The 16049-nt window shown below is 43.5% G+C and overlaps 1 protein-coding gene across 2 annotated transcripts in view; it reads right to left on the bottom strand.

Annotated features, from left to right (window-relative positions):
- Positions 1-16049, bottom strand: part of PAMR1 (peptidase domain containing associated with muscle regeneration 1) — a 443694-nt gene that overhangs the window by 105802 nt on the left and 321843 nt on the right. For both annotated transcript variants that reach the window (XM_069623360.1, XM_069623361.1), the window contains 2 exons: positions 10817-11029; positions 6608-6674 (listed from right to left, as the gene is read on the bottom strand). In XM_069623360.1, the coding sequence (XP_069479461.1) occupies positions 6608-6674; positions 10817-11029 (280 nt within the window). The remainder of the gene's footprint in view (positions 1-6607; positions 6675-10816; positions 11030-16049) is intronic.

The following is a 16049-nucleotide window of genomic DNA, read 5'->3' as shown; positions in this document are numbered from 1 at the left end:
AGAGGGAGGGGAATAGCTAGGGAGATGTTAATAAAAGAAGGGTACACCCATCTCCCAGCCACACAGATTATGGAACTACAAGCGGCTGCACCAATGGCCGAAAAAGAAATATGGGTAAAAAGAGGATGTACAATGTCCCCAACCGACGCACTATGGCGCCAGGGTGGCACGGGGAAAGTTGTAATACCGTTGGCACTGTTAAATACCGCCCTGAGCCAATTACATCACCCTGCCCATACAGGCAAGGAAATAATCGCAGCACGAATTAGAGAAGATTGGTTTTGTCCTGAGTTAAACTCTCATGTGTCAAATTTTATCAGCAATTGCCTCACATGTCAACAGTTTACGGCCGGTCATACTTTAAAAGTGATAAGAGGTACCATACCCCGGCCAGAAGGACCTTTTCGGCACCTTCACATTGACTATGTTGATATGATCAACATATGTCAAGGTAATAGGTATATGATTGTAGTAGTATGCCCATTTTCTAGGTGGATTGAAGCAGGGCCCTGTTCACACCCTGATGCGTTTAGAGCAGCCAAATTCATAGTAAGGGAGGTCTTCCCCAGGTGGGGAGTGTGCGAGGTGTTAAGATCAGACAACGGCCCACATTTCGCAAACGAAATGTTCCAACATATCACATCCCTGCTGAACATTAAACACAAATTTGCATGTGCATACCACCCACAGGCTAATGGCGTATGTGAACGCCTGAATGGCTTATTGAAGGAGGCAATTGCAAAAATACAACAAACAACAAAGAAAAGTTGGTTGTATTGCCTTCTGTTAGCTTTATTTGAACTTAGAAATAGGCCAGGGTCCGACCACCACCTCACCCCCCACGAAGTGGTTACTGGACGTCAAATGCGCCTTCCCCTAACCCCAACGTCAAGGGCATTCACCGACCACGAAAGTTCAGCGAGTGTGTTAGGTGATGAAATGTATCAATATGTGTCTTCTTTGATTACTAGTGTCGTATTTGTGTCTCAACAGCTCGAGCGCACACGGGGCGGGTCTACCAGCAATCAAGAAAAAGGCGCAAGTACAGAATTGGGAAAGGAGAACTTGTGCAAACTTGCCAAAGGTGACCACGTGCTACTTCGCAATTTCAATAGAAAGTGGAACGAGAAGAGGTTCACTGGCCCCCATCTGGTAGAGGACGTATCAACAAGAGCAGTAAAACTAAAGGATAAGCGTGCCTGGAACCACCTACATGACGTAAAGATTTACAAACTGCAGACCCGCCCCAGCGCCAACGACAGGTCCATTGGAAGAACAGCAACAACATCCCCGACAGCGGAAGAAAGTTCCACCACAGACAACGACCCAATTGTTCCCTCGGAGACGATAACTGACGAAGAAGGGGGTGATCCCCATACTGCCCACCCCATGGTCACACGCTCAAAGAGTAAAAATACTTCCGCCATCTGAGCGCAAACCCCCCCCATTGACTGCCAAGTACAGTTGTAACTAAAACCGAAGGACATTGCTTGCACCAATACACATGTAAACACGTGAATGTTCTTTTTTTTTCTCTCGCACATACAGGGACTGCGTAATATTGTATTGTTAAGAAAAAGCTAATTAACAAGTTCAGTGTACAGGCGTAGATGGTACTCCCAGACGATAACTACCCAGAAGAATTGTCACACCAATTTGTACACGAAATAAAAAGGCCAACATACCTAAAAAGGAGAAGGGTACGTGTCTACTACACAGCCTTCCTCCTGGCCATAGAATATTCCATGCCCCACCTCCGCCCGTACTTGCCGGTCCTAAGAGACCGATCACTTAGAGTAGCGTGGGAACAGCTCTTTGCCTGGGCACTGAATGACTACTTGATAGGGAGAGCTTAAAGGAAACAAAACTAACATTTAATAACGAGCACTTTTGAGAATTTTTAGGCGGGCAACTTTAACGTCGCAAGAATACGCTGCCAGGACTGCAGCAAGGTAAGAGCAAAATGCCGGTGAGATTAGCATATGTAATAAAAATAATAGGGATTTTTATGATCACCGGGTTCTTGGCTGCCTCTGTCTGGCAGTACAGCTATGCTATTGATTTTATTGCTGCACCCAAACCTAATATACCCCCGTTCCCTGCTGCAACAGGTGTTACGTCAGGTGGTAATAGTAATTTTGCACCCAAGCAAAATAGAGTTAAACGCAGCACATACTCAGACAATAAAGGTATTGATAATTATGTACAAGATTCAGCACACGTCACAAACAACATATGGTACCAGCACATGACCCGCATTGGTAAGCAGACAACTGAGGATAGCTGTTACGTTTGCTCATTAATACCATACGCCATGAGCGCTTCACGAACATTTGTTGCCACAGAAATAGATGAAAAAACAGCACAGTGCATAATATATTTGACCCTGTTCCAAACGAAAGGAAGATTTCAAGGAACAGTAGTGCACATGACATGGAAAACAAGAGACTCATACCCATATGAAAACAACTTCCTCAAGACCTATCTGAGTTATCATAAGACCAGTTTACATGCTGAAGCATTCAGGTACATAACAAGTGGCCCTGCAAAAGGAGAAACAAAGAAGGTAACACTGCAGTATCTACCATGTGATTGGTACGCCACTGAAGTTCCGGGTAAACAAGGATGCTGGGAGAGGCCGTTACTGACGATAACAGGAAAGGTGTATCTGGGCAACAGCTGGGAGATAGGAGTGATTGGCAGCAACATGGTAACAAAAGAAACTATCTCAACTATCGAGACACACAATCATCGATGTTGGACGACGTGGATCAAGTATGTACCAATGCTCACGTGGGTAGAAGAAGATGAAGACCCAATAACTATATTACCATTGACTGCGCCCAAAATATGCTACCAGCATAAAGGAGAGGTGGACGTAGGATATAACACCAATTGTGCAAGCGTGATGGAGTTACCTGAGGGGGGAGCGGGAACAGCAGTAATAATGGACCATTATTGGGCCTGTGGAGAAAAGGCATATCATACACTGCCTCCCCTGTGGAATGGTGTGTGCACAATGGTACACGTCAATGTACCATCACTAGTGGTACCTAAGAAGCATGTCGATGTGGCGAAATTTCCTAAAATGGATGAAGGGGATAGGAGAAGAAAGAGATCTGCACCACTTCAGAAGGAGCAAGAGAACAGGACCAACAGCAATGATACTGTCCTAAATAGGAGAAAAAGACAAGGAGAGCCACTGACAGGAAATTACCTGTGGGGAAGGTCGGAAACGGAACTAACATCAATACCGCCAGAACACAGACTATTCAGCAGAGCAGCAATGTTCTTCTCCTCAATAATACATCCGGGACTGCAGGCATACGCAAACGCAAAATGGCTCCAAATAACCAGATGGGAACTAATGATGACCATCAATTCAACAGTAAATGGGTTCAACGCAATTAAAGAGGAGCTGCGAGCTGTAAGGATGGTAGCACTCCAGAACAGATATGTATTGGACCTTCTCACAGCAATGGAAGGAGGAGTTTGTGCAAAGATAGGACAATCTTGCTGCACGTTCATACCTGCCAACGATGCTGACAATGGTACACTGACAGAAGCAGTTTCACAATTGGCCCAGATGCACTCCAAAATGATGGACGAAAGTAACGGTGTAGACAAGGATAAGAGCTGGTTTTCACTATTATGGTCATGGATGCCATCTTGGCTGTCAGATGGACTGAAAATACTAGTGGGGTGTACTATTTTGGCTGGAGCTACCCTGATCATAATTAGATTTTGGAAGGCCCGGAAGGCACGCACGACTGACGAGTTGCTGGAAATGGTGGGAATGCACCCCTTAATGCCAGCAGATGACGGCCAGCATACAGGTGTGATAATACAAGAAAGGGAGAAGTTGCGCACCCAAATCATCACCAATCATCTAGACCCACCATCAGTGAAGATCGAGAACCCAAGGAACCCCAGGAGCTACATAGGAAGATGGGTATACTGTACTCCTGGAGGAACATGTGAATACATGTATTGGTCATTTGAAGATCATGTAAACCATTATGGACATCTCGGAGGGATAACTAAGATATGGAGGGTAAGAGGAGATAACGAGAAGGATATGTTTGTGGTCGACAAGTCGACCAGAGGGGGGACTGAAGTGGGAGAATGGAAGACCAGGCTCCCGTCCTTCACCTCTCGCGCTTGGCCTAGAGGGTCACGGCCCAGACACCCGCCGCGAGAAGAGTTTGTCCATTTACCAGACGACCAGGTACCCTGGTACAGGAACATACGGATGTGTCCACCTGCCTGCCCAGCAGCCCGCACTGGCCATGCCGACACCCGCGGCTCGGATCAGCTAGACTAAAAACCACACGTCGTTAGAGATGCCATGACGACCTAGACAACGGGAAGCACATCTGTACAAATATACACACTTAACATTTCCACACCAATCTACACGAAGAACATACTCAGTGTTCTGACGTAGGCGACAGGCATATTCACGGACGTGCATCTTTATTATTTTTACATAGGCTTTCAGAATGCAGAAACGCAAGACGCATCATGAACTCATCTATAACGCTTGCTCACGCTTCTCTTGAAACACGTTACCACCATGAGAGGTATAATGGAAACACGATACTGGTCATGGAAATATATGCTACTATAACCTAAAGCACCTATGCACCAAACAGACTACTTAAGCACCAGGCCCGAGTAGGCCTCAAACAAGAGCTCCCGTGGACATTAACAAAGCAAGAGTCAGGTTGCTGATCCTGCAGAAAGAACCCGGTGGAGCAACCAGCCAAGGTCGCAATGTTGCAAACCCACATCCAAGAACAAATCATCAAAGGCACGATGTTGCAACCTCGCACTCCGCGCCTCAACGATAAAGGCACGCCGACAAATTAAACCAGACGCGCAGTAGGAAAAACAATATTAATTGTGCAGAATTCTGCCTCTTTCACGGTCCCTCCCCACGTGACCAAGCCGAACCTGACGAGATGCCAAAACCCAGGAGAGAAAAGGCGGCTGGGTCCCTCACTACGAGACACAGGCCGATACACTTGAAAGGCTCAATGGACATCTGCTACAGTGGGAGCGGTCAGCCTTCCACCTATGAATAAATCCTCACATTGTCTGCACGTACCCATATTGAAACATTGTTGCAAACATAGGTACACCGAGAGCTGGGAACAACGGTGGTCCCAGGCTGGGAAGCTCACGGATTCACCAATCAGAACATGGGGCTCTTATCTCAGACGTCAGTAATACTAGCCAATCCTCAGGAGTCTTCATGTAACAATTCTTATGTATCTAATTGTAGGGACAACCCAGATATACCACCTGACTACACCTTGTCCACTAATATCATTCTCTATATGTGTACTATACTAACCCTACCACTCGAGCAACCAATTAAGAGTGGCGATAGGTTTTTTGTTAACTTTCTGAAGTGACGCAAGTAGCGCGTCATAATGCAGTAAAAAGGGCCTGCGAGCCCCATGATTGTGTGTGTGTCAGGACGGACGCGTACGATCCTTGACCCATCCCTGCCGTTTTGCCTAAATAAACAGCAGAGTCACCTTGCTCCTTGTGTGTGTCTCATACTCTATCTCGCCTGGGATATACGGGAGGAGTTGGGGCCTCCCTGCCCGGAGGTCTGCGGACGGCCCGGCCGACCCCGGCAGAATTTCCCCCCGACAAAATCTTGGCATTTAGGTAAGAATTATGCATATGATCAAATTGGAGCAATGGTCATTTCAGAAAATGTAACCACTGATCAATTCACTATGTTTGGGAGTTCCCTCAGTTCCTTTAAATGTTTATCTTTATTCATTGCTACACTTGGGATACAGTCCTCCTTTTGCAGACCGCTTTTTTAAAAATTATTTAAGCCGTTTAGAACTACACCCACAGCACCGGGAGCAGGTATCTGGTCATTTTTTCGAATGCATTTTTTTGAAATGCAATTATCTCGAAAACATTTTGTCAAACTTCTTTTGGGGGAATGTATTCTTTTTTATTTAATATGTTTTTTTGGGGTTTTGAAAGTCAAAAAAGTGTTTAAAAAAACGGGGATTTGGGGGTAACCCCCCCATTTAAAAGAAAAAAGACATTTGCAATATTTTTTTTCTGCGAAATGTTTTCGACATAATGGTATTCGAAAAAAAATGCCATTTGAAAAAATAACCATAAACCCCGGGTGCAATGTTCAAGCTGGAAGATGTAGTTGCCTCCTCACTGTGACAAACATCCTCGGCCATATTGGCTTTTTAGAGGCAATGGACTATCAAGTTATCTCCTGCTGGTACTATACTCTGGCCCACCTCTGGCTGTATGAGAACAGGAGGGTGCAACAGCTGTGCAGCCCCTGGCAAAGTGGCATTTTGGTGTCTCTCATCTTTACACTCGACCCAGATTTGATGTTCTAGCAGCAAAGAGGTGTCCCCTGATGCCCATCTACTTGTGGTGTCCCACGATGTGTCAAGAATTGCCTTGTTGGAGCAGTGGGTGTTCATATTTAAAAAAAAAAAACATAACATGATGTTATAGTATATACTTTTTTGGTTTCAGGGACAGTTGTGACTTTCTTGACAACTAAAGTCTAAGTGTGTGGTGGTGTGTCTACAACGCAAGTTCTCACCTTGATTGGACCTGCAGGGGGAGTACTTTCTGCCTCACCAGATCTGAGATTTTCGGCTCCTTGCAGGCTGGAAAGTAATGAAAAACGTGTTACTAGTCATCCATTTCCCATTTCAATAAACAGCGCACACACTTCATATCACTTGGCACTGCCAACCCTCTTTTAGATTTACTGGGGCGAAAGGGTTGAGAAGACCACAAAATGTCCCTTGCTTGAGGCAATGCAATGCACGAGAGTATTCAAAATGGCTACTGCATCATTTTAGACGTATTTATGTAAGGGGTGCTGAATTCGCTGTAGAGTGGGACACTCCTGATATTATTATATTGGGGTATTTATGTAGTGTGCATCTAGTCCCAAAGAGCAAAGCAGCACTTTAATTCTCAATTGCTAAACGTGCAAAGTGACAAAGGGTAACATTAGGTCACGAGGCCATCTGTGAAGATCCTTCTTACAATATATGCATTGATGCATGCATAATGTGTTCACAAATTCACGCACTTTCACGCCATCTAGACGGTGCCGGATTAAACCCTCTGGAGGCCCCTAGCAAGTCAACATTTTGGGCCCCCCCGAAAAATGTAAAATACAAAGTCAGAGACGACCCTCTTTTGATTGATCAGTCCCTTACATAAAGGTTTAGCCGTTAGCTTCCAAGTTGATCATTTCTTCATATTGCAACTGCAAAGGAGCCCCGGGGCACTGGGCACACATACAAAATCCAAATTAAGCACTCGTGGGGCCCCTAAAAGGAGTGGGGCCCATAGGCCGGTGCCTACTTGGCCTAATGGGTAATTTGGCACTGCAAGTACACTCTTGCAAGGATGTACACAAGTACATACCCACTCAATCATACACACAAGTATGTGGAGCACGTGTACAGTAAGAAATCCATTTCCAGTAATACATGCGAACAACGAGAAGGATCAGGTGCAAAGAAATGAACACTATCACGTGCTCTTCATTTTTGAATATGCTGAATGGGAAGCAGAGCTTTTTAGACACTGCTTTGTTTCCCAGCCTCACATAAAATACCCCAAGGAACTGTTACCTTCTAGGGACGATGTTTTCTGTTTGCTGCTTTTCTGCTATATACATCTATGGAACCCTGCAACGTTTTTGCTGTTTTGAACCTGTCCTGACTTTTGAAGGTAGGTGAAGCCTTTTTCTCCACTTACCTTGCTATGATCATCTGTTTTGGGGGCTCTGAGCAGTTCCTAGGTCTAGCAGTGAAGGGGAACTCTATCCTCCAATGTGGAATTCCTTGTTTATTTTACAATGCACACAAACGTTACAGTGGGGTGCAGTAGGGATATTTTGTAATTTTATGGTTACTTGCATGATGTGCCCAAGAGGGGCCGGTGGCAGGGGATATTTTCTGACCTTTTTCTTAATTCCTGCGTGCACATTTGCATTTTACTGCATAATGCTTTTCAGAGTACCATATAATCTAAAATGGCCATGCCATGAGATTGGGATTACTGTCCTTTGGTCATTTTGCATTTTGGCCTTATTCCTGCCCTCTCAGGGCCAGATTTGCCATATACGGTAAGCTCCTTCCTGGGCAAAGCCTCACCTTTTCCTGGCAAAGCGGCGGTATGTGTTTATGGCCTGATGTGGGGGATGGGGCTGTCTTAATCCAGACCACATCCTGGCCAAAGGTTTCCGTTACTGGGCTGGCTGGTGGATGCCGATTATTGCACAGTCCTTGTCAGTTTGATGGTGCAGATCCTTACCACTGGTGGGCTTTGGGAAATTTGAGCTGAAATCCAGCATAAAAGGAGGGCTCCTGCAGAAATTCTTCAGATTGCCATTGGAACCAAGACCTGTTCGAAGAGGAGCATACCACTAAAGACCCAGAACTTGTCATTGCAGCCATCCAGCATTATCTTCTTCAATCATCCCGGCAGAGCCCTTCTCCTTTTCGGATCTCCAGAGGCCTTGATCAGTTCTTTGACCCCCTGGACCATTGGGAACAACTTGAGGATCCTGCCCTTGGAAGTGTCCTGGAACCATCCTATGGACTGACCAGCTTCCTTGTAGGCTACCTCACTGCAATGTTCATCGTTTCAAGGTCAGACTTGGCACTCTGCAGGTCTTCAAATTATTAAACATGAAGCCTCCCCTGTAAATCCAGCTCCCCAGCATGTAGAGGGGCATTGAAGGACCAGATTCTTTGTTTCTGCCAGGAGAGTCAACTTATGCCGTTTGATCACAGTGGCCATCACTGATTTCGACCTGCATCGTATCCTGATGGTCCTCTGAGGTTGTTGACAACATGTTGATCATTCATCGTACCAGGGTCGTCCAGCTATCCATTGCCAGGATCTGCTCTTCAGAGCTGGGAACAGCCAACTAGCTAGACCTAAATCCCAGCGCCAAAAGTGACCTCTGCTCCAGTAACCTCAAAACCCCCTACAATGGAACCAAAACACAAATCACAGGGCACCAGTGATTCCAGGTGCCTCTGAAGTGATCTGAGAGCAAATCAAAGTACAGTGGGTGAGTTAACATACCTGTTTCCACACCCCCAACTCCATACAGCTTAAAGAGTGTAAAGGCCTTACTTTCACTCTCTGTTGCTTGTCCCCGATCTTTGCAGTTCTGATCACAGAACCTCCCCTGGGGTTCCCTTAAGGGGTGGTTGGATTGGAAGACCGCCTGCTAAGAACTTTCCTTGCATTGTTCTTTGCTCTAAAAACACTTACTAACTGCCTGTTGGCTGTGCAAACACTTTTTCAAACTACTGTAAAGACTCCTAGCCTCCTGAAAAGGGTTTTATTGGGACTTGTGACTATAAGGGAACTGGGTCACTTCTCTTCTAGCAAGGAAAGGACTTTTAAAGTCCAATGCATTACACCTATAAGGCTGTTCATTGTATTTTAACTCCTTTCTATTTACATAATACTTCTCAAACTGTTTTAGTACTTACCTTGTATTTTCTTCACATACTTTGCAACACTAGAGTGTAATATTTTTGATTTTACTGTGTTCAAAGGTGAAGTATTGGTGCTATTCAGCCAGAGCACCTCAACATTGAATGTATAGATATAGGCAGTATTTGGTGATTTTCAAACCTGTCGAGTTTAGTTGATAGTTATCCAAGGCCTAAGTAAATACAAATGTATTTATAGACATTCTGCTTAACTTCTATTATTAAGAGTGTTCTATGTGTGTTTAATTGACACTTTCACCACGCTCACACTCTCCTAAGTCAAGGCTTTACTGCTCAGTCATGCTACCTTGATAGAGTTTGGTTAGACATTAGCGTCTTACCCCATTCACAAGAGTCAGGTGCCCTCTCACAGTCTGTCCACCGGGCTTATTCTGCAAATCTATCTAAACTTTACCAGAGAGTTCAATTTAGCATGCAAGTCTATTTTCTTGCATACAAAGTACAGAGTAGGTTCACCTGTGGGGTTCTGGGGAGCTGCACACAGTAGTATTGTCCAATAGGAAAATGAAAATAGTGGTAGACGGGTTGGTCAAAGTCAGTAGCATGGCAATATCAGATAAATCACTGGGTTGGGAACATTTTGCACAAGCCAGCTTTCGTCTCAAAGAATTTGGGCTGTCTTGAAATTTCATTTTGGTGTAGGATACTTCTACCCTGCGGGGGGAGACCAGCGAGCTCTTGTATTAAAGGCCTCCAAGATTGTAGTTGTTTGGAGCCAATTGGTACAAACCTGCTAAGGAAGGACCCGATTTGGAATATCCTCCATAACAAAGTGTTAACATGCCCGGCCTTCAAAGCATTTCTTAGCAAACTTAAGGCAGATGATTTCATGACTTGATCTTGTTGCATATTAGAGAACCTGAAAAGGAGCTTGCCGCTGTGGGCAACCAACTTCTCCTGTGACTTACAGACTGGCTTAGGCTCTTTCAAAGGACACATAGATATGCCCTTTGGTTGATCACAGACTGTTCTGAGTTCTTTAATTCATTTGGTGAGGCCATAACTTGACAGTGACGTGCAAGGCAGCTAAGTTGCTCCCAACTCCCAGATGCTAGAAGAGTCTCATTTGCAATAAGTCAAGAAGAGTGACCCAATTACAATACCGTTATAGCGTTTTACGAGACCTTCCATAGATGCTCCTTGGATGTGCATGGGTTCAAGACAATTACTAATTTCTAATGCTTTCTAAGAGAAAATACCCAAAATGTGTATATGATCATGTGGATGACCTCAAAGGCAAGGCACCCAGTTACCTTTGGTGCAGATGGGCTGTTTTCCAGACCAGGTGCCCTCTGCAAGGCACGTTCTATGACTGTCTCCACTGAGGATGTATGAATTGTTGCAGAAGAACATCACCACTGTGCCGGTTTTTGCAAAACGACCACTACTCAGCCCGCTGTCTTCAACCACTTTTCTATATCCATTCAGTGGGCCTCCAGGGTCTGTGCACTCTTGGTCTTCCACCACTGTGAGAAAAAAGAATGGGTAGTATTGGATAAATGTACATGTTAGAGCTGTGAATCAATGTAGCTGATCAACATTAGATGTGCAATGGGCAACACCAGGTGTTGGCATCCGAACCTCTGAATGCACCAGCTACAAAATATGTGAACATGGGCAGGGTATTTTACCTCCCTTTGTTACACTTGCAATTGTTTTCAAGACATAAATAATAATATACGTAGCAGTAAGACAATGGTACTTCTCCAATCTGAGGATTCACAGACTTGCGATGTGTAATGTGATATAATGTAACTTGGGGCTGAATAGTGCATCTATGTCACTCTGTAATGATTCTTAAAAGTGCAATCCATTAGATCTCTCCACTCCACTCCACTCTCATAGGATTAGCACTGCAAGAACATTTCACCAACACAGCAAAATGGTCGGCTGTGATCAAGTCAATCTGATTCAGAGCAAGGTGTGTCAGCAAAAATTAGTACCCGTGGGATGAGTAATAATAACTTAAATCAAAACATCAAAGCAAAATCCGGTCTGTGGTCTGTGATATATAAATAATAAAGAAAAGTGGAACTATTTTAAGGTGCAAGCAAACATTAGAAAGAATTACTAAAAACATTATCATACATCATTTTTAATGTAATATTGTTACATCCGGATTTCTCCATTAACAATAAATAAAACACACATTAAAAATAAAATACAAAAACAGTTCCAGACACCACCCAACAACAATTGATAAAACATTGATTGAACAATAATCCCGACCATACGTAGATACATTTATAAAAGCTACATAAAATCAATCCAAAACCTAAAATGTAATGTATCTTGCTTGACGAATGAATGCAACCCTAACGTATTTGTACAAATTATGAATAAAATCTGAATTATTGCAATTCATAATATACTGCATTACCTCCCCACTGTGCCTGATATTATTCCTGATGAAATGCAGTTACGGGACAGCCTATCACTGAAGCAGGCATTAGTTGTTTCTCCTCCGCCCCATTGAGTACGAGCATTTAAGGAGAGCATATTTGAGTGGGTCATCAAACTATTCTTGGACAGTCGGGGACATAATGTTTCACACTTCACCCCCTATCACCTTATCCACCCTAAGAGCGTCATACAGCCCCAGCGATCCCAGGCTGCATGCCGCTCTCCTATCTTCATCCTGACCAACGCAGAGCTCTTTGCTTTAACAAAGATCTTAAGTATGTGTAACTAGTTTGCCTCACTATATGCATATCTGCAAATCCCCACTTATTGAATGATTTACAGCCCTCATTATACCAAGCGTAAACAATGCGTGCAGGGGAATTTACAATTTACAATAGTGCATTTTGAATGTTAGGGTTCTCAAACTCTCGCATTTGAGTCTTTATAAAAAAACAACCAAAATCTGATACTTGCCTGTGTTTCAAATTTTGGGACCCCCAATTCCAGGAGAGAAGGAATGTTTGGGGTGCTCAGTGGGAGTCCTGTTAACGTTTTAAAGATGTGATGCTGTATAACAGCAAGTTTAGAGCATTTTGAGTACCCCCAAATCTCGCTTCCATGTAAAAGCACAGTCCCCAATTAATTTTGTAAACATTTAAACATTTATTTAAAATGCAACCACCAAACATATAATACAATCTTAAAAGGCCCCCCATCCTTGTCTGGGTTTCCTCAGCTACCATATCTAAATGTTTTTTTTTTCCATTTCAAATTATTTGCAAATAATAACCCTAAAGAACAGAAAGTGTCCACAGCCTCGATTTACACACCATTTAATAACTATGAATGATTGTTTCTAACACTCTGGAAAACCATGATTTTCGTGTTATTCATATTCAGCTTAGGTTATTGTCTCTGAAATAATTCTCTGTATAATTAAGACTTTGCTGCAGTCCACTGGGGGTTAAATCAATACAAGCTGTATCATCTGCATGCAATAAGAATCCTACAGACCTTTTCCCACTACTGGGGGGGTCATACTTTAAACACACTAGTTATCAGACTCAAATGTGCTAAAAATAATATCAATGAAAGAGGAGCTATAAAGCATCCTTGACTAAGCCCTCTGTTTGTGAGGAAGTCAGCTGTGAAACCCCCTTCTTTGGGACACCAAACTAATGCATGAGTGTTCATGTAACATCTTGTCATGAGTTGTAGTTATCCCAAAGGGACCTTCGGGGCTTTCATCTTGTGCCACATGGCCTCCCTATCGACTGAATTATATGCTTTGTCAACGTCCTGAAAGGCTGCATACAACCTACCCCCTCTGACAGAGCAGTATTTTTCAATTGGTGTATTTAGAATAAAACAATGATCAATGGTCGAAAACCACTTCCTGAACCCTGATTGTGTGGCTTGCAAAATATTATTTGAGCGCACCTACTCCTCCAGTTTAATTTTCAGTCACATATTAAGAATCATGCTCGCTGTGTCTAGGAGAGAAATGGGACGGTAGCAATGCAGATCATTAATACAGCCCTTTTAAAACATTGGGACTATTATGGTGCTTTAGCGGGAATTTGGGATTAACCCAGACCAACTGATAGCATTAGAAAACCTTTCCAAATGGATGCGCACCAGTTTGGGAACCATTTTGAACAATCTAACCTCAAAACCCTCCAGGCAAGCTGCTTTCCCGTTAGGGAGAGCCTTGATGCATGCAAGTATTTCTTTCTTAGAGAAAGCAATGTCACTAATTCTACAATCTACATCTATAGACTTTTCTGCCCTATCAGGGTCGTAAATGATTTTTGGGAAATAGTTTAACCATCTATCTGGGTAAATCACACCCTCATCTTGTTTGTTAGGCAGTTCAATTCTCCTAGCTACCAATCTCCAAAAAAGCGTGCAGTCTTTTAATAACACAGCCTTGTCCATCTGTTCCCATTGCTTCATAACAAATGCTCCCTATTTCCGAAGCAGCATTTTTGTATAGTCTAATTTAGTGAACATAGCTGACCTGCGTTCAGTCCATCATCCTCGGCTGCATTATATATCTCCCCTTTCATTCATCTACACTCTTGATCATACCATTGTGCACTCTTAACCCTTTTTATAGGTAACTTAGTGTTAACTATTACAAAAATTCATACATTCCTGGTGGATTACTTTAGCTAGCAGTTCATAACAATCTATTGTTTTGTTGAGCAAATTTCAAATCATCAACAATATCACCAATATTTGGAGGTGCGATAATATTGCCCATTTGTTCATGTCCCAACCCTTGTGGGTTTGTAAATCAGCGTCTGCTCTAGAAACCATGTAGGGTAATTCATCTCCAAAATACGAGGAAAATTATCACTAACATGTAGCACCATTGAGTACATATAGAAGTCCAGCAAGCAATAATCAATTATTGAAGTGCTCATCCCCTGTTGGAATGTAATCAGCGTGTAATCACCGAAACATCTGACATTTAATTCCACCATGGAAAACTCATTCATCAGCTGTTCCAATGCCTTACCTCTCACATCATACTTATCATTTAATTGATTCCTCAATGGGATTCCACAATGTACCTCAAACAATAGCCTATCTTTGCCAATACTGCTCATCGAGCAAAGTTTGACATCGAAGTCCCCCATTAGCATAATATTGGTATATGCAGTTTGCTCCAAGAGCTCTTCCAATCCATTCTTCCAAGTATCTCAGCTCCATTCCACTCTCAACTCTTTCAATCACAAATGGGAGAGACTTCCTGACCAAGGTTACAATATCGCCACGCCCTTCCCCATTCGTTTTGTATTTGTAGCAAAACCTACAAAATCCTTTATAGAATATACCTTCTCAGCCAAGGTCTCTTGCAGAGATACAATATCATAGCCAGCAATATAGGTGACGCACTCTGCATCAATGGCTTTATCTTTAAGTCTTGCAACATTCCAAGGGATCATCTTAAGGGCAATGGACACAACTCCTACCGCCTCAACTAGAGACATCCCAGAATAAATTGTCTTATGCACCCATATACTGGGTATTTGGACCCCTTGGAAATTTCTAGAGCCTATTTTCTATTATTAAATGAATGTTCTAGCTTTTGGGTGCCATGTCAATTAGTCGTGGGTTATGGAACTCGTCACCACACCCCAGGGGCTCCAGGAACTTTCTCCATGTAAGATTTAGGGCCATCATCAAACAAGAGCAGGTCGTACTATGTGTCATGGCATCGGCATATCTTGGCCTTTGTGTACAGGAAGATCTCTATACCCATCTTGGCCATCATGTCTCTGCATTGTATAACACACGTACTTTTGTATGGATCATTGAAACCAATTCTCTGATTTTGCCTGCAATCCGAGACGATACGAATTGAGGAAAAGGTCTTAAATGAGATATCACTGACCCCAAGGACAATATCTCCTGTAAGAGTTTTTATTGACATGCATTAATCCTTTAAATGTGCATATCAGATTCAATTGTCCCCACCCTTCCATTAGGCCCTTCATATTGCCTTTGTAATTCTGCGAGGGCTGATGAGGCTCATGGCCGCCAGCAGCCTGGTGTACCACATAAGGAGCCTGTGATGTGGAATCTGACAAGTTATTCACCATTGCGCCCACTTTGGTGTGCATGCTTTTAACACCCTGTGAACGAGGGGAGGGGGACCCTTGTGTGCTGTACCAGAGCTCCGAGAGCTTCCTCACAGGGAGGAGTTACATCATCTTTTGGCTCATGCGGACGCCTAATACTTATGCCTTTGTCCATAAAATCATCAGAAGAGTGGCTTGATTCCAATGCTGCCACTGACCACAATCCTGTTGGGTGCTGCAGGCAGTCATGTGTAAATAAAAAACGTGAAGCCAGTTTATCAATAGCCTCCCGACATACTTTGAGGGTAGACTGTTCCTTGGATTTGACAGTCTTCATGGCAAGTAAGTTCTTGATATCCACGAGAGTGTCTTCCACTGCTGATGCTCGCATCTAAATCATTGTAATTGTTGACCACAAATACCCTCCAGAACAGCTCCTTGGCTGGGACTACAGCACTCTGGCGACTTTCAGAATGGCGAGGAGCTCCAGGTC

This window comes from Ambystoma mexicanum, chromosome 11 (genome assembly GCF_040938575.1).
Source record: "Ambystoma mexicanum isolate Mex_15411 chromosome 11, UKY_AmexF1_1, whole genome shotgun sequence".
Classification (NCBI taxonomy): domain Eukaryota; kingdom Metazoa; phylum Chordata; class Amphibia; order Caudata; family Ambystomatidae; genus Ambystoma; species Ambystoma mexicanum.
The sequence above is the reverse complement of the archived record's forward strand: the minus strand, read 5'-3'. Positions and strand labels throughout refer to the sequence as shown.